At 36.9% G+C, this 21,545-nt stretch overlaps 1 protein-coding gene across 1 annotated transcript; it reads right to left on the reverse strand.

The window, feature by feature from the left end:
• Positions 1-12,389: 12,389 nt before the first annotated feature.
• Positions 12,390-17,115, reverse strand: LOC109239578 (probable LRR receptor-like serine/threonine-protein kinase At3g47570). Its single transcript, XM_019406159.1, has 2 exons — positions 13,878-17,115; positions 12,390-13,025 (listed from the first exon to the last, which is right to left on the reverse strand). The coding sequence occupies exons 1-2, from the start codon at positions 16,774-16,776 to the stop codon at positions 12,634-12,636; spliced, it is 3,291 nt and encodes a 1,096-aa protein (XP_019261704.1). The 5' UTR covers positions 16,777-17,115; the 3' UTR covers positions 12,390-12,633.
• Positions 17,116-21,545: the final 4,430 nt, after the last annotated feature.

A 21,545-nucleotide genomic window follows, 5' to 3' on the forward strand; every position in this document is an offset into this window, starting at 1 on the left:
ACACAGCTATTGTAGCTGCTGATGTCCGAACTTGACCTAAAAAAGTGAAACTCTTCTATTTATACATAGCTGAAATTTTCGAACAAAAATACCCTTTGGAGGTTCTGCCGCTGCACAATTCCATGTGCAGTCTGCACTTTACTTCAGCCTGACAGGATTAGAATCTTGCGGCCGCATAATTCTGAACCGCGGCCACACCTCTCTTTTCTACGATCCGCACATTTCTAAGTGCGGCGATACATGGCTCTTTTTTGGACTGCACAATTGTGACTGCGGCCGCATTGCTGATCTTCTGCGGCCGCACAATAATTGTGTGGTCCGCACTTCTGTTGACTTAAGATGCAGGTTCTCTGAACTTTTGCTCTTGTCTAGCTTCTGCGGCCGCATATTTCATGTGCGGACCGCACTTTTCACAGATCTCTGATATGATTTTCTTCACAATCTGTGGCTACAGATTATATTCTACGGTCCGCACTTTAATCTTCTGTGTCTGTTTTTGTCCTTGAATTCAGCTCACTCCTTCTTGAGTTGGATTTCATCTTGGAGGCTCATTTTCCAATATTCCTGCAATTAAGCATATTTCATCAGTTTTCGGGAATATAATTAAACGCTTTTGGACTAAAACAAAAGCTAAAAGATACTAATAAGTAGTCAAAATCTTCATTTATTAGTAAGTTTCGTCGGGTTCCGAGGCGCGGGCCCGGGTTTGACTTTTTGGTCGATTTTGGGCTTTTGATAAAAGATTCGACCTTTATCATTTAGAATTATTTCCCTAGGCTTTATTTTATGTTCTTAAGTTACTTTTGGCTAGTTTCGAGCCGTTCGGAGGTCGGTACGCACGGGATGGCATTCATGGAAGTATCGTTCAGCTTGCTTGACATTGAATTTGGTTTATTCAAGGTAAGTAACACTTCTAAACTTGATGCTGAGGGTATAAACCCCGAATTACGTGTTATGTGATTGATGTTGAGGTGACGCGTATGCTAGGTGAAGGGCGTGTGGGCGTGCACCGTAGTAACTGTGACTTCGTTGATTCCATGAAACTGTGTAGCTACATTATATGAACATTTTTACTGTACTCTATGTGTTAGAGCACTTGAGCTGAAATTTATGCTAGAAATCATGTTTAGGCTATATGCTGGCACTATTGAGTTATTTATTTAATTGCAGTTATGTACTCAGTCGTATTCATCATTACATATCATATCGCAGTCTCCATTATTGTATATTGTCACATCTCATATCATTGATTCGGGCTGCTTAGCATGGGTATTGTGAACCGAGAGAGTGGAGAGATTGGTGATTGAGTGAGGCTGAGAGCCTGATTGTGAGATATTGATACTATAGAACGTGAGTTGTTTGTGCAGATCTAGATATTGATACTATAGCATGTGAGTTATCCGTGCAACACATGAGTTGTCCGTGTGGATCTAGATATTGATACTATGGCACCTGAGTTATCCGTGCGGATTATAGCGCTTGGGCTGAAGGAACCCCTTCGGAGTCTACACATCCCAGTGAGCGCAGTTGTTAGCAGTTATTACGTTTGGGTTGGATCTTTCCTATACAGTACTAAGTGACTGAGTGTGTCGGGTGATTGAGCGTGATGAGTGGAATGTGTGAGACAGTGAGATTGAGTATTCTGAGAGCGTGAGTACATGAGTTCATCACTAAGATATATTGCATTTGACATGCGTACTTAGCCATATGCTTAGAGATGCATTTCTTTCTGCTACCTGATTTTGGCGACATTCATAATTTCACCTGTATATTGACATATAGGCATAGAGATGTATTTTTCTCATGCTATATGAAAATAAAATATCTTATTTTTTGTGTTGAAAGGTTTTTGAGAAAAATCATATTTTTCAAACTTGCTCATATATATTTGGGGGTTTTCACTGAAAGATTTGGGATCTACTGTTATACTTGAAAGGCATGCCAATTTTTTTGTAACTGTGAACAAGCTGAGTTATTTCTTGTACCATCTTTATTATAATGTTATGAACTGTTGCTGGTTATTGGAGTTGGACTCTGACCCTTGTCCCAGCTCGTCACTACTTTCAACCCAAGGTTAGGTTTGTTATTTGTTGAGTACATGAAGTCGGTTGTACTCATACTACACTTCCACGCCTTGCGTGCAGATGTTGGACGCTGATGTTGCTGCGAACGACAGGAGCTGGATCTGAAGAAGTACCTGCATTCCAGACATAGCTGCCTCTTGGTCTTGGTAGCTTTAGTATTTTAGATCTGTTCATGTATATTTCAAACAGATGGTGTATTTTATTTCAAACCAGTTTTGTAAACTCTAAATCTTAGAAGCTCATGATTTGTACTACCCTTGGGAATTCTTTGTATAATATTTCAGTTTTGTATTAACATTTCTTGTCTTAATAAATATCATTTAAACTGGTTTGTCGTTAACTGGCTTACCTAGTGGGTTGAGTTAGGTTCCCTCATGGCTAGTTGGATTTCGGGTCGTGACATGGGCGCCACATAAAAATTTTACGACATCCAACCATGCGTTTGTTGGGTTTTGGATGTATTTAATTAATATATTAAATACTTAAAAGAGGGTGAATGGGAAATGGAGGGAAATGAAATTTTTGAGTGAAATTTTAAGTTCCCCCCCTTGGCAAATGGGCATTGTCCCATATTGGAAGAGGAAGAGGTTTTTTATGGGTATATAAGCAATTGCTCTTCTTCTAGCTCTTAAAGAGTTGAGAAGAAGGCAAGCCTCGTGCCGTCGTCGTCGTCGCTCGCTCGGCTACGGCTACGGCTTCGGATTCGGATTCGGATTCGGATTCGGATTCGGATTCGGATTCGGATTTGGATTTGGATTTGGTCAAATGATCGATTGATTGATTAACTTTTTGGACCAAATTTATTTGTTAATAGTAAAATATTAACAGAAATGTTATTAAATATTTGTTTTAATAACAGAATATTAATATTAAATATTAATATTAAATCCAATCCGTTTTTCTGTTTTGGTAACAGAAAAGTAACTATCCTCTTCAATTTTCCCTCTTTATTTTCCCTCTTTATTATTGAGTAAATGGCCATTTATATAATGGCATTTATGCTGTGGGCGTTTTGCATAAACAACCATTTTGAAGTGTTGCACCTCTTCAGATTTCAGCCCAACTTTGGCTATAAATACAACACTATTCTGCTCAGAATTTCACTACGATTTTCTGAGTTTTCTCTCCTTCTTCTGCATACTTTTAGCATCAAACAAAGTAAAAAGTAAGTGTGATTTGCTACAGAACTTTGTGTTCGCTGAAACACTGGGGTTTGAAGTACCATTACACCGGTGTGTAATTCGTTCTATCCTGAATGGGAAATAATCCATAACCTTGGGTACTAGGAGGGGATTAAATTCCTTAAGGAAACACTGTGAATTCAGTGGGCTCGAATTGGTTTTATCATTTCTGTTTATGTTCATTTCTGTTTATATTCACTAAAATTTCCAGAATTATTTTACAAATGCAGTCTACTAACAAGCTTAAGGAATTTAATATATTTTCTGTATTTGTACTTACTGTTTCTCGAAGAGTAAAACCTTTGTGGTTTTGTACTCTATTAAAATCTACGTGATTTTAACGTTTGTGTCATTATTTTACAGAAATGACTAATGAGAATGAGAACCAAGCTGTTCCAATGGTGACTGCCAATGCCTCAACAAGCCAAACGACACCGGCAACATTAGCACCGGCGGAGAAACCCGAAAAATTTTCCGGCATTAATTTCAAGCGCTGGCAGCAAAAGATGTTCTTCTATTTGACTACTCTAAGTCTCCAGAAGTTCATCAAGGAAGATGTTCTTGTGTTGTCCGATGAAACTCCAGAAACTGAACGCTTTCTCGTGATTGAGGCGTGGAAGCATTCAGATTTTTTGTGCAAGAATTATATTCTAAGCGGGCTGGAGGATGCTTTGTATAACGTCTACAGTGGCGTGGAAACGTCAAAGGAACTGTGGACTGCGCTTGAAAAGAAATACAAAACCGAAGATGCCGGGTTGAAAAAGTTTGTTGCTGCAAAGTTTTTGGACTACAAAATGGTAGATAGCAAGTCTGTTATTACCCAAGTCCAGGAATTGCAAGTGATTATTCACGATCTCCTTGCTGAAGGTATAAATCAAATTAATATTGATGTTGAAAGTAATAATCTTAGTATTTTTACTAATAGAAATTTCATTGAAGGTCTTGTCATCAATGAAGCATTTCAAGTAGCAACAATGATTGAGAAGTTGCCTCCTTTGTGGAAGGACTTCAAAAACTACTTGAAACACAAACGCAAGGAGATGTCCCTTGAAGATCTCATTGTTCGGTTGAGAATCGAAGAGGACAACAAAGCTGCTGAAAAGAGAGGCCGTGGAAACTCAACAATAATGGGAGCAAATATTGTTGAAGAGAAAAAAAAGAGGAACAAGGCTTCTGGACCAAAATACAACCCAAGCAAGAAGCGGTTCAGTGGAAACTGCTACAACTGTGGAAAAACCGGACACAAATCTACGGAGTATCGTGCTCCGAAGAAAGACAAGAAGAAGGGTCAAGCAAACATGGTTGAAAAGCTGATGATGTTGGTGATTTATGTGTCATGCTTTCCGAATGCAACTTGGTGGGCAATCCTAAAGAGTGGTGGATTGATTCTGGAGCCACTCGCCATGTTTGTGCTGTTAGAGAAGCTTTTGCTTCTTATGCTCCTGTTGGACCCGATGAGACGATTTCTATGGGAAATGCTTCAAAGGCGAAGATTGAAGGATGTGGGAAGATATTTCTCAAAATGACTTCCGGCAAAGTGGTGACTTTGAACAACGTCCTCATGTTCCCGAGATTAGGAAGAATTTAGTCTCTACTGGACTTCTTGTTAAGAATGGTTTTAAATGTGTTTTTGTTTCCGATAAGGTTGTAATAAGTAAGAATGAAATGTTTGTAGGAAAAGGTTACCTCACTGAGGGCCTTTTCAAGCTGAATGTAATGGTTGTTGAANNTAGAAGACTTGGGAGTTGCTTAGATTTAAGTTCTAGGGGAATTAAGATCCATAAGACTTCTCAAGGTCTAGCATTGTCACAATCTCATTATATTAAGACAGTACTTGAAAAATTCAAGCACTTGGGCTTTAAAGTTGCAAAGACTCCAATTGATGTGAATCTTGCATTAGCAAAGAACAAAGGCCAGAGCATATCACAATTGGATTATGCTCGTGTGTTGGGTTGCTTAATGTACATCATGAATTGTACACGACCAGATATAGCTTGTGCTATAAGTAAATTGAGTCGATATACGAGCAATCCAGGCCAATCTCATTGGATGGCCATGAAACGAGTTTTGGGGTATTTAGTACATACCCAGGACTTTGCTTTGCACTACAATAAATATCCTGCGGTCATTGAGGGATACTGTGATGCAAATTGGATCACCGGATCAACTGATTCCAAGTCCACAAGTGGATATGTATTCACTATTGGTGGAGGAGCGGTATCTTAGAAGTCATCCAAACAAACTTGTATTGCCCGCTCTACAATGGAGGCTGAGTTCATAGCCTTGGATAAAGCCGGTGAAGAAGCTGAATGGCTTCGAAATTTCTTGGAAGATATTCCATTTTCGCCCAAACCGTTGGCACCAATATGCATACATTGTGATAGTCAAGCGGCAATTGGAAGGGCTGGGAGCGTTATGTATAACGGTAAGTCTCGCCATATACGACGAAGACATAAAACCGTTAGACAATTACTCTCTAGAGGAATTATCACGATTGACTATGTAAAGTCAAGTGATAATGTGTCGGATCCACTTACAAAAGGCCTAACTAGAGAGGTAGTTGAGAAGTCATAAAAGGGAATGGGACTGTGGCCGAGAACAAGTCATAGTGGCGGTAACTCTACCTAGAAGACTGGAGATCCCAAGATCTAGGTTCAAGGAGATCAAACAAAGTCATTTATGACGGTTCAACATTGTCAACTAAACTTTTGGTCCATTCTCGTGATGAGACAATGTTCAGTACCAAGGATAAAGCATTAAGGCTTTTTAATGATTTCTAAATTTGATACGGGGTATATCAAATAGTGTATCTACGGGATGACACGTTTAGGAATCACCTATGCAAGTGTGAAGTGTTAGCCGCTTCAAGGAGAACATTGTAAGGCCAGTTCTCTACGCACTTATGAAACCAGGCGGTGTTCATGGCTGAAATGAACACAACAATGATAACCAAAGACGGTTAAGGGTTGGTTGTGTGACTTATGGTTGTCTAGGTATACACTAAAGTTCGACGGTTCAAAGATATCAAATCTACCGATTGATCGAGTATATCCGACATAAGTTCACTACGGAAAGTTCAAAGGGAAACCTACTTATCCAGATGCAATTAATCCTTACTTACGAATCACACAGTTTTTCATGCATACTTCCGTGATATAGCCATTCCCCATTCATGTGGGGGATTGTTGGGTTTTGGATGTATTTAATTAATATATTAAATACTTAAAAGAGGGTGAATGGGAAATGGAGGGAAATGAAATTTTTGAGTGAAATTTTAAGTCCCCCCTTGGCAAATGGGCATTGTTCCATATTGGAAGAGGAAGAGGTTTTTTATGGGTATATAAGCAATTGCTCTTCTTCTAGCTCTTAAAGAGTTGAGAAGAAGGCAAGCCTCGCGCCGTCGCCGTCGTCGCTCGCTCGGCTCGGCTTCGGCTTCGGATTCGGATTTGGATTTGGTCAAATAATCGATTGATTGATTAACTTTTTGGACCAAATTTATTTTAATAACAGAATATTAATATTAAATATTAATATTAAATCCAATCCGTTTTTCTGTTTTGGTAACAGAAAAGTAACTATCCTCTTCAATTTTCCCTCTTTATTTTCCCTCTTTATTATTGAGTAAATGGCCATTTATGTAATGACATTTATGCTGTGGGCGTTTTGCATTAACAGCCATTCTGAAGAGTTGCACCTCTTCAGATTTCAGCCCAACTTTGGCTATAAATACAACACTATTCTGCTCAGAATTTCACTACGATTTTCTGAGTTTTCTCTCCTTCTTCTGCATACTTTTAGCATCAAACAAAGTAAAAAGTAAGTGTGATTTGCTACCGAACTTTGTGTTCGCTGAAACACTGGGGTTTGAAGTACCACTACACCAGTGTGTAATTCGTTCTATCCTGGGAGGAAATAATCCATAACCTTGGGTACTAGGAGGGGATTAAATTCCTTAAGAAAACACTGTGAATTCAGTGGGCTCGAATTGGTTTTATGTCATTTCTGTTTATGTTCATTTCTGTTTATATTCATTTATATTTCCAGAATTATTTTACAAATACAGTCTACTAACAGCGTTAACGCGGGATGTCACTAATATTTGCTTTAGGCAGGTTGTTTACATCACACTTCTTGGATTACGGGCCTTTTCCCAAACTTTGCATAAATATGAAATGTCTTGTGCACCCGTTTTTTTTTTTTTTTTGGGACATCCGGTATTCACTGGCTTGTAAATTCAGATTTAAGCCGTGTAGGATCCACTGAAAGAGGGAATTTTTATCTTCAAAACAAAAACATGAGAGTTTTGAACAGAGGAACTGTTCATCCCTCCGCATTAACTTAAAATAAAGTAACTAAAACAGAAATAAGGAAAATTCCTCTTTTTTCTTTTTCTTTATGTTCTCCTTTAAAACTTCTCTATAATATGCAACTATCTTTCTTACAATTAAGCATTTATTACTGCTTTTTGTTTAATAGCTTCGTTTACAACTTTTGTGTTAAACCAAAAAAAAAAAACTTTTGTTTTAAATCTTAGTCAATTTGGTAACCAATTAAGTCAGTTCTCCCTAACAAGCTGATACATTTAGCTACCTGATACTAGGGGTGGCAAAACTAATCCAAATCCATTTGATCCGCCTAATTCGCGCAAGTTTTAATGGGTTTGGGCTAGAATGATTTTGAAAATGAGGAATTTTCAGAAATGACTATTGTTTAGTGACTATTAACCTGCTATAGCTACCATTGCTTAATTACCTCCTATAGTTATGTTTTCACTTGTTATAGAGTGTATTCGATGTATTCAAGCAACTGTATTCATGAATACAGTAGCAAAACACGGCGGAAAATAAGGAAGTCCAGCTAAACATAGACTTTATTCATATGTATTCACGAGCTGTATTCGTGAATACAATAACGGAAATCTGCGAAAAAAAAGGTCTTCAGCTGTTTAAAAACGGTAAGTGAATCAATTAACGCGATAGACTCCTAATATAACTCAACAAACTCAATTATAACATGCAAAATTTTTATTTTCAGTTATAGAAAAGATTCTTTACTAATATATTTTTTAGTGGTATCTTTACAAATAGATTTATATATTGAAATTATATAAATACATTGAATACAATTAAATACATACAATACATTGAATACATGAAGTATAGCAGGTCATCTATAGTGTAAAACGCATGAATACATACTTCAGATATATTTGAATACATATATACATCTGAGTACATAAATTATATTAATTAAAAAAATATATGAATACATTCTACAATACATTGAATACATACTGCTGAATATATACTGCTAGACAAAACTGTGAAACAAAGTGAAGCTTTGAAATTATATAATTATATTGAATACAATTAAAATACAGTGAATATATTGAAAAAGTAAAAAAAAATAAAGATAGTGAATACAATAAAATACATGAAATACAGCGAGATACATTGAATACAATGAAAATAAAGTATCTTTTCCCTTAACCCTTGAATCTGATGGATAATAGGTATGAACAGCGGAAATAAGTAGCCAGGATCACTTGCATGTAATATAAACAACACATAATTACAGATTTTAATCGAACATAAATTCAATACTTATCTCTTGAAGCGTGACCGCGATCGCGAAAAGAGCCTCCAAGCAAGAGCGAAATCGTCCACAAGATCATCCTCCAATTCCACGGTCATCTCCTGTTTGACCCAAATAATGCCCAGAATTAGCGAAACTCGTGTGGGCAACTTCCTCCTAGGAAAATTGTGTGGTAAAAGCCTTGCATCATTATGGAATAAGACCCCTTTATATAGCCACAGGTTTTAGGGTTTAAAACCCTTTTCCTAAACCTGTTGGGTCTTCCTTTTCCACCAAGAAATAGAATTCTATTTAATTCCTAATTATTCAGGCACAACAGGGACCGCAGTATTTAATTAACGAGGCTTCCTATTATGGACTTAATTTGAAATATTCGAATTAATACTACCATAATAAATTACGAATTATTCCACTAAAAATTCGTAACTGCACTCCTCAGTTCAATTTCGAAATTCTTTCATTAAACCTTATTTAACTCCCCATGTTAAGATTCCGATACAAATCAAATAAATTAAATTACTGACAATTTAATTCATTGATTCTTTCCTTTAGACTTTCGTTTAACTTATTTCATGTGACGGATACAAAATCCACCTGCAGGGTTTACACATGAAAACTTATAAGCTTTCATAAAGGTGTATCATCAATCTCCAGATCGAGACATGGATTCCATCAACTAACTATTATTTTGCCAATGTATATCATTATTGTCCAATTTACCAGGCAGATTGACCCAAGAAAGAATCTCGCCTTTTAATAAATCAAAACAATAATAATATACACAACTAATAATAATTATATCAAGATTAAGAGTATAAGTACATTTAATGGCTAGAGAATTTATTTTATTAAGTCAGTATAAAATACTTATCTCCACTTGGTCCGTTCAATACATACAAAATGTACTAGCACAAGAAGTCGGAATTAAACCATTCCCATAATCAAGATAAATTATATTTAATCTTGTGCTACAATCATTCCTGATGGTTTGTCCAATTCCATCCTTAGATTGTGAACATGATCTTTATACTTATAAGAACCGATAATTTAATCTTTCATGTATAAGCTAAACTCTATACATTAAATCATCTACTATATAAGTAAAGGACACAAATGAATATATGATCTATTTAAAACTTTACTAAAATTGAATAAACAATTGTTCCATAATAAATTCTATATCCAAACCAAAATCCATGATTAATAGTATATATCCCAACAGAATCATCATCCATAAGTTTTCTTCTCTTTTCTGCATCTGGAAATGTTGATTCTTTCGAAGATTTCTCAAATTGGGCTTGTTTCGATGTCAGGTAACCCTCTCGTGAGTTGTTGAATCAGCCATTGTAGATGAAATTTCGAGTTTTTTGGTGAAAGCATAACAATGGTGAAATTAAAAAATTGGTTGAATTCACAGAAGAGAATATAACAAGAGAGAATGATTTCTGATAAAAGGTGAATTAATTTACCTGGCGGTGAAGAACATTCCAGCACAAAAACTACCTATACAAAGAAAAAGAGTCCATTTTTGTGAAATAACACTTCTTGATGGCGGTTCTGCCACTCCTCTGTTCTTGAAAGAAATTTCTAATCTAATTTACTCTAATTCTCCTCAACCAATCTACCTTTCTGGTTAAAACCCCATATTCAGAACTCAAAGACAGAACCAAATCAAATAAAATCTCATACCGTGATGATGTCCAACCTTGACCCATGGAAATGGACCCATGTGGTGGCACCGTTACCTTATTTTTTTCTCTCATCTTGCCATTCCTTATTATAAAATAATCATATTTTATCATTTACCTTACTTTTTTATATAATAATTCTACTCCGTATCCTATTTTTTCTTATTAATATTGCACTTTATTCTTTATATTGTTCGTTCTTGACATCATGAAACGGCAAAGCATACAATCTATCCAAAAGTTGTATTCATCAAACAATACAATACAATACAATACAATACAATACAATACAATACCATCATTATGAAATGACATGTAACAACGATCCTCTTAGTCGAGGTTAGAGTTTTTGCATATTTTTACACTCTGTTTTGGATCATTGTTCCCCATCGTTTTATAATGTATTGTATCGTATTGTTTTATGAATACAATGTTTGGATAGATTGTGTTGTTTGTTTTTGTTAAATAATATTTTGCTGTTTGATTTGACTGTATCGTACTGTACTGTAATTGATAAGTTTACTAAAATACCCTCAATTATTTAAATATTAAATTTATCAAAAATTCTGCATAAAAATAATTTAAAACACAAGAAGGCAAAACACCTTAAGAAAGCATAACAAAGGAACGAGACAAAAGAAGGCAAAACAAAGGAGGACATCTAGTTAGAATTGAGTTAAAAGCAAATTAGGAGAAAAAAATAAAATAGGAGGCGGTAAAACACCTTTAATGTTGGCGGCAGAAGTTCTGGAAAAAAACAAAGTAGGTTATAGGTTGGAGATTTGGAGTTAAAATAGAAAAAAAAAGGGTAAAGGATAAAATAGAATTGTCGAGTAATAAGTTAGGACATAATTGAAAAGAAAAATAAGAAACAATCCCACCACACCAAATCGGTTGTTTAAAAAAAAAAGAGACTTTTCATTATTTCGTAACGATGAATTTACCAATACAATACAACCAATTTTAATAAAACAATCAAAACAAATATTATTTTGGGATAATAATACAATATACTCCCTCCGGTCCAAAATAAGTGATTTTTTGGCCTTTTTTTGTGGTCCAAAATAAGTGATTTTTTCAGATTTCAAGAATGAATTAATTATTTTTTTCCTACATTGTCCTTGGAGTAAATAGTGTTGGAGTATGTGCTACGAGTGTTTATGTGAGGTAGTAAAGGTTAATATGGTCAATTTCATTGCTAATTAATATTAAAAGATGGATTTCTTAATCTGTGTGTCCAAAAAATCACTTATTTTGGACCGGAGGAGTAGTAACAACAATCCAAACAAGCTGTTAGAGTGATAAACATCATTATGAGGCTTAGGATCTCCTCTTTTTGGGATTGAACTTAGGATTACCCGTCCCCAAGAATTGGGATTCTAGAAGGTAATCTTCTTCTTTATTCTTCATATCTAGGGTTTGAGACTTTGAGACATTTACTTAGGGTTGTAGATTTTCTTCTCAGTTTAACTATTCCGATGCTTTTTGTATCTCGGATTGTATCGCTACAGAATCTAGGATTGCTTCCTAAAGCAAGCCTACTCCGTCTTATCACAATTTATGAATCGTTGAGATGCATTTTGAACTACTTCTAAGTCCAGTTCGTAATCATTTTCAGCCACATACGTGGCATAAGTTCTAGAGAGGAAACTAGAGATGTCAAAGTATGATAAGAACTGGTGTATCCTCTAAAAAAAACTGGCGTAGCAGGATTTGAAGAAACTATCAGCTTAGCAGTCTCTGCAGATTGCAGGTTCTCTCCAAGTAAACAGGTTTCTTACCTCAATAACTCTTTGGACCTGAGCTGACTTTACATTCTTGCTTTTTATCATGTATTTCTCTTTTTTTTTTTTTTTTTTTGTGTACAGAGTGTAGCATTATCAACCAAATTAATAAGAAAATTTGACAAACCTAAGAAGAAATAGAACTAGCTTCATGTGAAGAGGAAACAGATGAAAAGGAGTAGATCACAAGGAGGAAACAGATGGAAGGTCCACGATATCTCTTAAAAAAGACAGAACAATGTCGGAATATTCTCATAATTAGTGTGTGCATATCGAGAAACTGATTCTGCTTGTTGCTGCATCAATCCTTTTTCTCAGGTTTTGTATGAGAATTGCTAAAAAATTTGGTTAATTCAGCTCTTATTTTCTTTAGCTGCACCACAACATCTCTCATGTTTATCCTTTCCTCTGGTAACTCTTTCAAACATAGGAATGCAACATTTATGATCGAAACCAACAACTGTTTGATTCGGCTTTCGTTTTCATCACTTGTAAAGTCAATGTCCCCAACAAGGTCTGCATCTAGAATGTCAATAACAGCATCAGGAAATGAGAGAGATACCCATTTATGCAAGCTTAAGTCTCCTCTAAACATGTCATCAGTAGGCTTCTTTCTTGTGAATGTCTCGAGCAACAAAATCCCAAAGCTATAAACATCACTGCTTGTGGATATTTGCCCATCTAAACCATATTCTGTTGCAATAAACTCCCAGTTAAACTATACACAGATAGATAACCATGGACTTAAATTGAGATTTTTTGGAACTTAGAAATGTGTAGTTGCCCATGTTATAGTACAAAATGTTATAAACTGCCACTGTCATAAAAGATAAGTTTCTTGACTATGTGAAATTCCCAGTGTGAAATCAATTATGACAGGGGATGAAAATCAAAGTTATGGTAGTTATAGGTTGTGTCAGGTATGATGCAAAATGTTTTCCTAGAAAATATTATCTTGGAAAACAAGCGGTTTTCTTCCTTATTTTTTGGTATTTGGTTAGTAAGGAAAAAATAATGTCCCAAGAGCATTTTAATAAAATAATTCAAGCAAATACTATAATCTCGGGCCCCAACCAGACCCAGGACCTGACCCGAACCCCAACCCCAACCATGGTCCCCCGACCCAGCCCCCGACATCTGGCCCCTGGCGCCGACACCCAATCCTCGGCCCCCACATCCCTGTTTTGAGTTGGGAAGTCTGAGTTGAGCGGGGGAGGGGTGATGGTAGTTGGTGGGGAGGTTTGCTAGGGAGGGGGAGGTGGGCTGTGGCATGGGGTTAGGGGTGGGATAGGGGTGTCAGGGTGGGGGTGGGTGGGTGCAAGGTGGTAGGTTGGGGTCTTTGGTCCGGGGTGGCGATGGTGTGCTTTTGGGGGGTGGCAGTAGGGATGGAGAAGGTTGAAAGAGAGTTTTGAAAAATTTCCTCCTCTTAGTATGCAAGTCATTTTCCTCATTTCATTAGGAAAATATTTTGCTTCATACCAAACAAATCCATAAAGGAATAAAGAAACCAGCATAGGACACCTGCAGTTCAAGACATTATCATACCTGGAGCAATATAACCAATAGTTCCCAGGGTCTTCGTTTGAGCATTGTTTCCTTCTTGTGCCAACATTTTTGCAATCCCAAAATCTGCCACATGGGCAGTCAGATCCTGATCAAGAAGCACGTTAGCCGGCTTTAGATCGCAGTGCACAATCGACACTGTATAATCATGATGAAGATACTCTACGGCCAGTGCTACGTCGATCGTTATATTGAGTCTTTCAACAAGGCTCAAACAATTTCTGTCGGAGTATAACATTCTATCTAAGCTTCCGTTAGGCATATACTCCAGTACCATCGCCACGAAATCCATATTTGAGCAAGTTGATACAATCTTGACCAAGTTCCTGTGTCTTACATTGCTCAAAATTTCACATTCTGAATCAAATTTTTTTAAAGCCCCTTGCCATTGCATATCAAAAACTTTGATTGCAAAGACATTATCACCCGACAACTTACCCTTGTATACTGTACCAGAACTTCCACTTCCTACTAGGTTGGACTGACTGAAGTTTTCAGTAGCTCGGAGAAGCTCATAATAACTGATCCTCTGATGACCCATTCTAAATGAGGTATCTGATCCATTTTTGCTCTTCAAATGCTTTTTCCTTGACCAAATCATCCATGTGAAAAACAAAGCGACCAATATCAGAACTATTGCAACAGCAGATACTGTTGCTCTAAGGATAAGAGACTTTTTCCTTGTTGTCGTGCTGCTTCGAGCTGGACACAAAGGAATATGTGAGTCAGATGCTCCACATAGTCTTGGATTTCCCATCAAGAATCGGTAACTGAGATTTACAAATACCCCTTTCTTTGGAACTTCTCCTTGCAAGTTGTTGAAAGAAACATCGAGATACTTGAGATCTCGCAATAGCTCGAGAGATTTGGGAATCATACCAGATAGAACATTACTAGACAAATCCAAATACTCAAGAACTATTAGATTGCTAAATGTATTTGGCATGGCCCCTTGAAATGCATTTCTTGACATATCTAGTGAAACTAGATTTTGAAGTGACCCTATGGAATTGGGTACTTCACCAAAAAACTTATTAAAAGAGAGGTCCATGATGTTCACTGCTTTCAGATTTCCCACATCAGAAGGTAAGAAACCATGCAGCAGGTTTCTGGATAAGTTCAGACCGTCAAGCTTTATTAGTCTCCAGAAACTTGTAGGTAAGTTAGAGTTGAAATTGTTGGAAGCAATTGACATTTCCCTTAATTCAGTCAGGTTACCAATACATGAAGGTATTGATCCTGATAGTCTGTTTTCTCCCAAGTGCAAAACACCTAATCTTTGTATGCTGCACAGTTCAGCTGGAAAAGGCCCTTGTAATTTATTTCCAGTAAGGTACAGCCTTTCCAGATTTTGCAGGCCAACAAAGGAGGGGAGCACATTACCGACGAGGTTGTTATTTTCTAATCCCAGGTAAATCAAGCTACTTAAGTTTCCAAAGCTTATTGGAATACTGCCTCTAATCCCACAATTTGCTGCAGGAAGGACCTTCATTTTGCTTGATAAATTTCCTATTGATTCCGGAAACATTCCATTCAAAGGATTAGATTCAAGAATTAGGTACTCGAGATTCCTGCAAGTTACCAATGAATTCAGGAAGTCAAGATATGTGGCTCCAGGCTTGTTTCCCAATAAATTGTTTTGCAGATTAAGATTCTTAAGGTGCACCAGGTTGCCTAACACCATAGGAACTGGCCCTGTAAAACTATTGTTAGCAACTTCAAGATACACAAGCTTTGAAGCATTGCATATTGCAGATGGTAAATCTCCACTAAATTGGTTGTGTGAAAGGAAAATCTCCTGCAAATTAGGTAGCCAAGTACCAACATCATGAGGAAGATGTCCATTCAAGTAGTTATGCCTGGCTTTGAGGATTTCAAGCGACGAAATATTGAACAAGCTGGACGGAATGGAACCAGAAATTCGATTATATTCAAATTCAAACCAGACCAGTTCATGCAACTTACCAAACTCACTTGGAATATTTCCTTCCAAATCATTTTCAGTGAACCATAGATCAGTAAGCTTTGATGCATTAGATAGAGAAGCAAGGATTTTCCCAGTTATCCTATTGCTGTCCAGAAAAAGACGCTCAAGGATAGGAAGATAATTACCCAAATCACTTGGAAGTTCCCCTGAGAAGGCATTTATGGACAAATCTACAATTTGCAATCCGGAAATGTTGAAAATTGAAGCAGGTATTGAACCAGTGAATCTATTGCCACGAAAGGAAAGGAGCTTCAAATTGGAAAGATCACCTAGTTCAGATGGTATTTCACCCTCTAAATCATCATTTTCATGTAGATAAAAGTATTCCAGCTTTGATAAGTTACCTAATAAAGATGGAATCTTGCCTGTGAGGTTATTGTTGTTGAGACGCAAAAACCTGAGTTGGTTTAAAAGGCCGAGTTCTTGGGGTATGCTTCCTTTGATCATATTATCTGATAAATGAAGTTCTTGCAGTAAGTGACAACGGCTTAAGTTTGGAGGAATGGTTCCTTGAAGAGAATTCCCGGTCAGATTCAGAAGTCTCAGTTGTTGCAAGAAGCCCAATTCACTTGGCAACTTGCCGTTCAAGTCATTGCTACTCAGATCAAGAACAGCAAGTTGAGTCAAGTTGCCAATGTCTGAAACAATTCTGCCTTGAATGGCCAAATTAGGAAGTTGCAAAGCTACAACTCTCTGGTTCAAGCATGAAACTCCGTACCAGCTGCACAAGTGTGTTTTCGAGCTCCAGTTTTTGGACACAATGTTTTGAGGTTCCAATAAAAGGCTAGACTTGAACGCTAGTAAAGCAGCATAATCAGTGAAGTTCGCTTGTTTAGCTAAACAAGCTGGAGAAAACAAGACTAGAAGTGCAAGAAACTCAACTAGAATGTTCATGATTAGTGATTTTGGATTCGTACTCTCACTAAGAGAAGCACTGGTGGTTGGAAGAATTCAACTCCTTTTACTTTTCTTATAAGGATCAATGGATCTATTCGACCACAAAAGCTAGCTATGAGGTGAGAATTGTTCAAAATCATATAACGACACTAACCAATGTGAGCGTTACTTTAACGCGATGTTAAGAAAAATAGACCGTTAGACTTAACTGGATCATAAAGACTAACTGATATTGTCCAGAACTATATAAAGAGATTACATACGCTCATGACGCTGACAGTATATGGAAAGTTTTTCAAAGCACCATGAAATTAGTTTTTTTTCTTAATCCTTGCACCCTATAAGAATTTCTGGTTTTAAAATAGAGTTGTTTCTTCATGCTTAGTGGTAATCGTGTTTATATGCACAACCCACTATTATGTTTTAATGGGATGGCCATAACAATATATTATATAACATCAACGGGAAACGTAGGTTAAAGAAAAGGGAAAATCAAGATTAATGGCTATAGAATATGCTCCTGAAAATTTTGTGCCAGTATATGTGCTAAAGTTGTGCCGCACTCACACAAAGAGGTAGTAAGAAATTAATTGTATATGCTGAAAAAGAGATAGGCGGAAGGTTATCATATTGCTGTCCGGAAAAAAAGGTAATCAAGATAATTATCGAAATCTCTTAGAAGATTGAGGCCCCAACAATGGGTTCTAATTCTAACAAGGGGGACAGCACACTGAACCAATCAAAAATTGATGCAACCCATTGTCGAAGAGATGATCCGCAGTTAGCTTAAAACATATTTGCATACCGTTAAAATCGGGCTTGCCCGATTTTGCTATTTAATCGAGACTAGGGGATCACATCGAGGGTCAGCCTCGTAATGGATCTGGCTATAGCATGAAGACGAGGTGTCCGTCGAGACCGAGGCCAGCAACAATCGATACTAAGTATGACCGACTTCGAGAGAAGTGCGATAACGGAAAGGCGAGATATCCGTAACGGTCGAAGATCACGGCGAAAATCTCGGAACAGATCAAATCAAGGGCGGTTATTTGTACCAATCATGGGATTTACTTCCGTAATTAGAATTGTACCATAAGTAGGATTCCTTTATATAAAGGGGAGTCCCCATCATTTGTAGACACTTTTACATTGATACAGATCAAGGCAATATAATATTTCTCTCTTTCTCTGGTTTATCAACTTGTTGCTCCTTAACTATTCTTACTTTACTGAGCTCGAGGGTTCATCAACTCGAGGGCACTGTCCAAACATTGGTTGTTTTACATTCTTGTCAATTCAAACCATTTATCTTTAAGTTAATTAATTGGTCTTAGGTGAAATCACGTATCCTTAAAACGACATTATAAGTTTAATTGTTATCCAATTTTTAGGGCAAACAGTTTGGCGCACACCGTGGGGCTAAGGATAATAGTGATTGCCTAATATTAATCCTCATAACACACACTGTTTTTACGCTTGTTCTCGTAAGTGTTTTGATTTCAGGAATCAACATGTCAAATTCTCAAGCAGTGCCCACTCACACGGACACCGGCCTCGGTCTTCATGGCGAAAACGAGCACATAGTCGCCCCGTGAAATGGAGAACCCCCAATCTATCCCGATGGACCACATGCCGCAGATCCTATCGATGTCAATTCTCGTGTTGCGATTCATGGGAATTTAGGCGCCCACCCTGAAAATAGCATCCGCAGAGGCGCTCGGGCAGCCGATCAGAATGCACAAAGTGGTGAAGAGGGCGGATTTAGCCTTCGAATGATATTTGAAATGGTACAAACTCAGCAGGCTGCGATAGCGCAACTCCAAAATCAGAATCGAGCACCAAGCGGAATCGAACTCGACGCATCACAGGAGGTTGCTCATAGGGTCGATCCTGTACAGGAGAGATTGAACAATAACGGATCGAGAACCGACCCCGCCATCATGAAGATGCTCGAGGAACTAACTAAACGGATTGAATTGGGAGAAAAGAAAATTGAGGCCAATGATAAAAAGGTAGAAACGTACAACTCACGGGTTGATCAAATACCAGGGGTACCCTCGATTCTGAAAGGTTTGGATTCAAAAAAGTTCGTACAGAAGCCTTTCCCACCAAGGGTGGCTCTGAAACCCATTCCGAAGAAATTCCGCATGCTAGAAATTCCCAAGTATAATGAAACCACTGATCCTAATGAGCATGTCACTTCTTATACATACGCAATAAAAGGAAATGACTTGGAAGACGATGAAATTGAATCCGTCCAGTTGAAAAAATTTGGAGAAACTTTATCAAAGGGGGCAATGATATGGTACCACAATTTGCCGCCCAATTCCATCGATTCTTTCGCCATGCTTGCCGATTCGTTCGTAAAGGCACACGCTGGAGCAATAAAGGTCGCGACTAGGAAGTCGAACCTCTTCAAAGTAAGAAAAAGGACAATGAAATGCTAAGGGAATTCGTATCTCAATTTCAGATGGAACGCATGGACCTACCCTGGTTACCGATGATTGGGCTGTCCAAACCTTTACTCAGGGTTTGAACGAGCAAAGTTCGGTGGCATCACGTCAACTAGAGCAGAATTTGATCGAATATCCAGCGGTGACCTGTGCATAATCGATACCAGTCAAAAATCAGAGTCGAGGATGATCAATTGGGAGCCCCGTCCGGTTCCGTTTACCCAAGCAGATCCGAAAGCGGGATTGATAAGAAAAAATATCATATATTATTATCTTCACATTTTATTGCTAATCCTTGTGTTTCTTTGCAGGAAATATGAAATTTAAGAAAAATGCAGCAAATTACCACGTCAAGAGACATGTGCACACAAGAAGTACAAATTAAAAATTACAACAACAAAAAAAGAAAGATGCATGATGTTGTATCAAGAAAAAAAATTATTATTAAAAAAAAAGGAAAAAATATAAAGAAGAAGTTGAAAGGAATTAAAAGTGCACATGGTAGTCTTCCCACCATTGTAATATCAACTTGAAGATCGTATCATGGCTTTCCAACTTGCCAAGTTGGAAAAAGAAGACAATCACTAGACAATCACCAAAGTATAGGTTCATTGGAACCAAAGTGTCGTATCCTAAAAAGGAAACGAAGGACATCCTTTATTTTAAGTTTATCTTTACAAGGCTTGTGAGAAAGAAAAGCTATAAACATAACCCTTTTGAGCTACTTGGAGGAGAAGAGGAGGAGGCTCATAATTACAGTTGTTTTCCATTTTCAGAAGTTTCTCTTCTTCAGTTTCTTCAGTTATCCGGTATAGAAAATTACTCTAGTTCCTATTTTTAATTAAATAGGGGAATTATTCTTTTGAATATTTCTTCTATTTTCTTATTTAATGAGTAAGAATATTTTCATTGTCAGTACTAACTCCATTATGGAGTAACTTTTCTTGTGTTGGGAGAATGACGGATCTTAATATTTTTATATAATAGTTAGACATTATTCCTCAATTTCACATGCTTGAGCTGAAGCTTTTTATTTAAATTTTATCTGCTTTATAGTTGTGTGTCATTTAATTTGTTAACATCCATCTATTTCGTACTACATTTTAACTTCTTACTAATTCTGTAATCGAAAGAGGCGGAAGAAGTAATTTAGTTAAATTTGGTATTGATAGATGTTAACTTTTATTTAGTGACATCTAACTCTTATATGTTAAGATTGATTCCACAATTATTTGTAATCGAAAGAGGCGAACATTGTAATAGTCAGTTATAACAAGTAGGGTAACCGAAAGGGGGTTACTAAAAAAGAGCATGTTTCGGTTTAAGCATATATTTTTGGCTCTTTAATATTACTATTTTGACGCTTAATTTGTATAACCGAGAGGAGTGCAATTAATTGTTTAACTTAAGTAATAATATATAAATGTAATCGTGAGAGGCATTTATAACATTTATGAGAAATAGAAATTGAAGAATAAATATATCTACTATATAGTAAAAGTATTAAGTGAAGTCAGGATCCCAACACCTTTTTATTATATTTGTGAAAAACAAAATATTTTCTATTGCTCTATTCATGCATTTTTAGTTAATTAATTCACAACTCAACTATTTCTGATTTTCTTAAATAGTAATTAAAACTAGAAACATCTGTAGAATAGATAAACCAATCTCTGTGGGTTCGACATCTTTCTATACTATTATTTGACAGGGTACGAGTTTAAATTATATACACGTCAGACACTCGTCAAATTTTTGGCGCCGCTGCCGGGGATTGGCTAAAGTCTACTACAGATTAATTGTTTTACTACTAATTTGAGATATTTTTATTGTCTAATTATTTTAACTTTTCTATAGAAATTTCAGAAAGTGTATGACCCGTTCCTCTTCTAGAGAACTAGTCGAATACGATCCTGAAATTGAAAAATCCTTACGGTTGTTGCGAAAAGAAAACTCACGGTCTCAAATTTTCACAATAGAGGAAATGGAGAACGAAGAACTAATAACCAACTTCCACCACATCAAGTAGAAGAACAGTTTGATGAGGTGGCACCACGACATGATAGAATACTCTGTGATTATGCAAGGCCAGATCATTTTGAAGGAGAATCAAGTGTGAGGAGACCACCAATTGCAGCAAACAATTTTGAAATTCGCACAGGCTTGATTCAAACCATTCAACAGTCATGTCAGTTTGTTGGTGACGCAAGTGAAGATCCTCACGCCCATCTAATTGATGAATTAGTTGAAACTTGCAAGTACAATGGAGTTACAACAGATGCTATCAGGTTGCGGCTTTTTTCTTTTTCATTA

The sequence above is a fragment of the Nicotiana attenuata genome, unplaced genomic scaffold (assembly GCF_001879085.1).
Source record: "Nicotiana attenuata strain UT unplaced genomic scaffold, NIATTr2, whole genome shotgun sequence".
NCBI lineage: Eukaryota > Viridiplantae > Streptophyta > Magnoliopsida > Solanales > Solanaceae > Nicotiana > Nicotiana attenuata.

What these genes read in the sequence shown, in the direction of transcription:
- LOC109239578 (XM_019406159.1), bottom strand. Translation starts at nt 16,776, where the DNA reads ATGAACATTCTAGTTGAGTTTCTTGCACTTCTAGTCTTGTTTTCTCCA. An exon ending in TATTGGTTATATTGCTCCAG is followed by an intron (nt 13,026 to 13,877) that starts GTATGATAATGT and finishes TTATTGCAACAG; the next exon opens with AATATGGTTTAGATGGGCAA.